At 52.3% G+C, this 2,606-nt stretch overlaps 1 protein-coding gene across 1 annotated transcript; it reads left to right on the forward strand.

The window, feature by feature from the left end:
* Positions 1-379: 379 nt before the first annotated feature.
* On the forward strand, positions 380-685 carry PAAG_11106 (hypothetical protein; the record flags this gene model as incomplete). The annotated part of the gene is made up of 1 exon (XM_015846812.1): positions 380-685. The coding sequence occupies one exon, from the start codon at positions 380-382 to the stop codon at positions 683-685; it is 306 nt and encodes a 101-aa protein (XP_015703616.1).
* Positions 686-2,606: the final 1,921 nt, after the last annotated feature.

Genomic DNA, 2,606 nt, shown 5'->3' on the forward strand with positions numbered 1-2,606 from the left:
TTTTTTCTTTTTAATAGTGTGGAGTAGGATGTATACTTTCTCTCTTCGGTCTCTCTGGTCTCTCTGTCTCTCTATAATGTCGATCTCTCTCCTTTGTCAAGTAGAACGAGTCCTGGATAGACGCCGATAAATAATATTAGTTAGATAGGGGCCGTTTTGGTGTCTCTCGAGGGAGCCGCAGGAGTATGTATGTACATCTGTACCGACGGTTATGCATATATATATAGAGATTTTACGTAGTTGAAATGCCAGCAAATAAGTCTTTGAATAAGTCTGCTTCTCTCGCTCCCATCGAGTCAGCGAGTTTCCCTCTGCCCTCCCAGCCAGCCCTTGGCCCGCCTAGGTATATATATGTGTATATATGTGAGTGTGTGCGTACATGATACACATATGCTTTCCAGGCAGCCGCAAAGCCCTCGCATCTGCTAGTCGTACGACACCTCGCGCGCGCCCCCCGCTCCCCCGCTCCTTCGTCCCAGCACCACCCGGGCTGCTGCTGGCCCCGATTGGCGGCTGTCCGCTGGCGGGAGGCGCCATTGGTCAGTTTGGCAGCAATCACGAGGCGCCAGAATTCTCCGCGGCATCCGCCGTCATTGGCCCGTCCGGTGATTATGTAAACCTACGTAGGCCAAGCCGTCTGCCAAGCAATGGCTCAGGGTTTGCCCTAAGCCGGCGTGCCACGTGATTTGCCAGCCCTTGGTGGGTCCCCCTTTCTAGGTTTGTGAGCTGCGGGAGTTGCCCGCTGATTGGTGTGTGGGTGGTCTGAACAGGATGCAGCGGGAGCCGACGGGGAGGGAGCCGAGGGTAAGAGGCGAAGGGGGACGGACAGCCCGGGGGGGGGAGCCAAGGGGGGGGGAGGCCAAGGGGGGAGGGAGGCAGGGGGAGAGGCGCAGGGGGAGAGACGCAGGGGGGCGAGGCCTATGGGCGTGGAGGGAGTTGGTACGTGGTTGAGTCGGTTCAAAGCCGAGTGATGACGGCGCCAGTTTAGTTATCGGTGAGCGGGGTAGTGGGTTTGGATGGTTTGTGTGCGCAGTTAGCTCAGTTACAAGAGGATTTCGGCTGGTCTGGGCCTGTTGGGGATTGTATTCTATTTTTGTTCCTGTGTGTAGCGTTGTGGTGGGATACAAGGCACGTAGACGGAGAAGGAGGTGGGATGGTTATGAGAAGTTCAGGTGAGTTGGGGGAGAGGCTCGTTGGAGTTCTTGGAGGGAGAGAAGACCAGCCTCCCATCATCGTCAGGCAGCCACCAGATATCCTCTATCACACTTGAACGGAGAAATTACATATGCACTTCAACATTTCAATTTAACCTGTCCACCGCTGTTAAAAAAAACAAATAAAATAAATAAAAAGTTAACAAGGCCATGGTATCTCCTGGCCATGCAAGAGGCGCATCCCATCCCACAGACCCCATTTCTAATGTAAACGGATCATCATCATCATCATCAGTGGCCCCATTACCCATGCCGTTGGGAGAAAGTCAAATGCTGCTGATTGGCAGGTTAGAAAGCTCTCTCGATGAACGCGGAAGGGATGGGACGTCAAAAAGGACTGAGATACGGGGAATAACCCACCCCTATCGTGTCTACATTTCCCCGTGTCAAGATATATCCAGATTGGATATCCATTGATATCACTGGAAGTCGCGTATTCCCCTCCCGTTGGATTCCGTGGGATGCAGGCAAATTGAGCAGAGAAATGGAGTCTGAAAATGGAGAAATAGATTGGAAGGTAGCGCATGTGCATTTCTCAGTGAGGGAGATGGGCAGGGACCGCTGGGGCGATTCAGGTTCCAAGGAATTTTTCATGAGCCGGTAACCCCCCGTCCAATATCGACAGCGCCGGCGCGCTGCCTGGGATGGCATGCTCCAAAATAGTAAAATGCAATGATCGACAATCTAGTTAACTACACGAAGTTGTGGTCCTCCCACAGCTTAGCGAAACTATATAGACTAATACACTCCCAAGCCGACTCGAAACGTCGATTGCCATCACAGACGCGGCGGAAGAGGTAGAACATCCTGCAAGGTTTACTGCCGCTTTAAATAAGACAATGGCCCTCAAACCCTCACCAGGGTTCGGAATATCCCATCCAGGAAGCAGCCGCTTAAATCTCTGCCATACACGCAGGCCTCCGTCACAGTAAAAGGATTGAGGAACTGTTCCGCGTGCTCAAAACACACCAGGTGTGTGTTGATCAGCCGCGGCAGCTGCCCGACCTGTGATTGGCTCGGTGAGTGAACGCTAGGCTTAGGAAGATTTCAGACTTCAGGTCAGGGGCGCCCGTGGCATATTGGGTTAGGCGTTTTTCAGAAAGACTTGCTGACCGGAACCAACCACCGCATATATATAAATATACGTGTGTTGGGGAAAAAGCGGTGTTCTCTCTGATCAACCAACTGCTTGCCCATCGAGTCTCAAAGTCCCCCTTAGGGACCTTAGCCGTTTCACAGCGCCAGTCTCGATGCCCAGAAAGCAGGATACTTGCCAGGTCCATAGTCTGGATGGTTGGTTGGTTATTTGAGTAAAATTAAATAACTTGCGGGGATGCGCCAAACCTGCAAACTCTTAAAGACCACGTGGCTCTCACTCAGCCTGTATTCACA

Source organism: Paracoccidioides lutzii, assembly GCF_000150705.2.
Source record: "Paracoccidioides lutzii Pb01 unplaced genomic scaffold supercont2.1, whole genome shotgun sequence".
In the NCBI taxonomy this organism is placed as follows: Eukaryota; Fungi; Ascomycota; class Eurotiomycetes; order Onygenales; family Ajellomycetaceae; genus Paracoccidioides; species Paracoccidioides lutzii.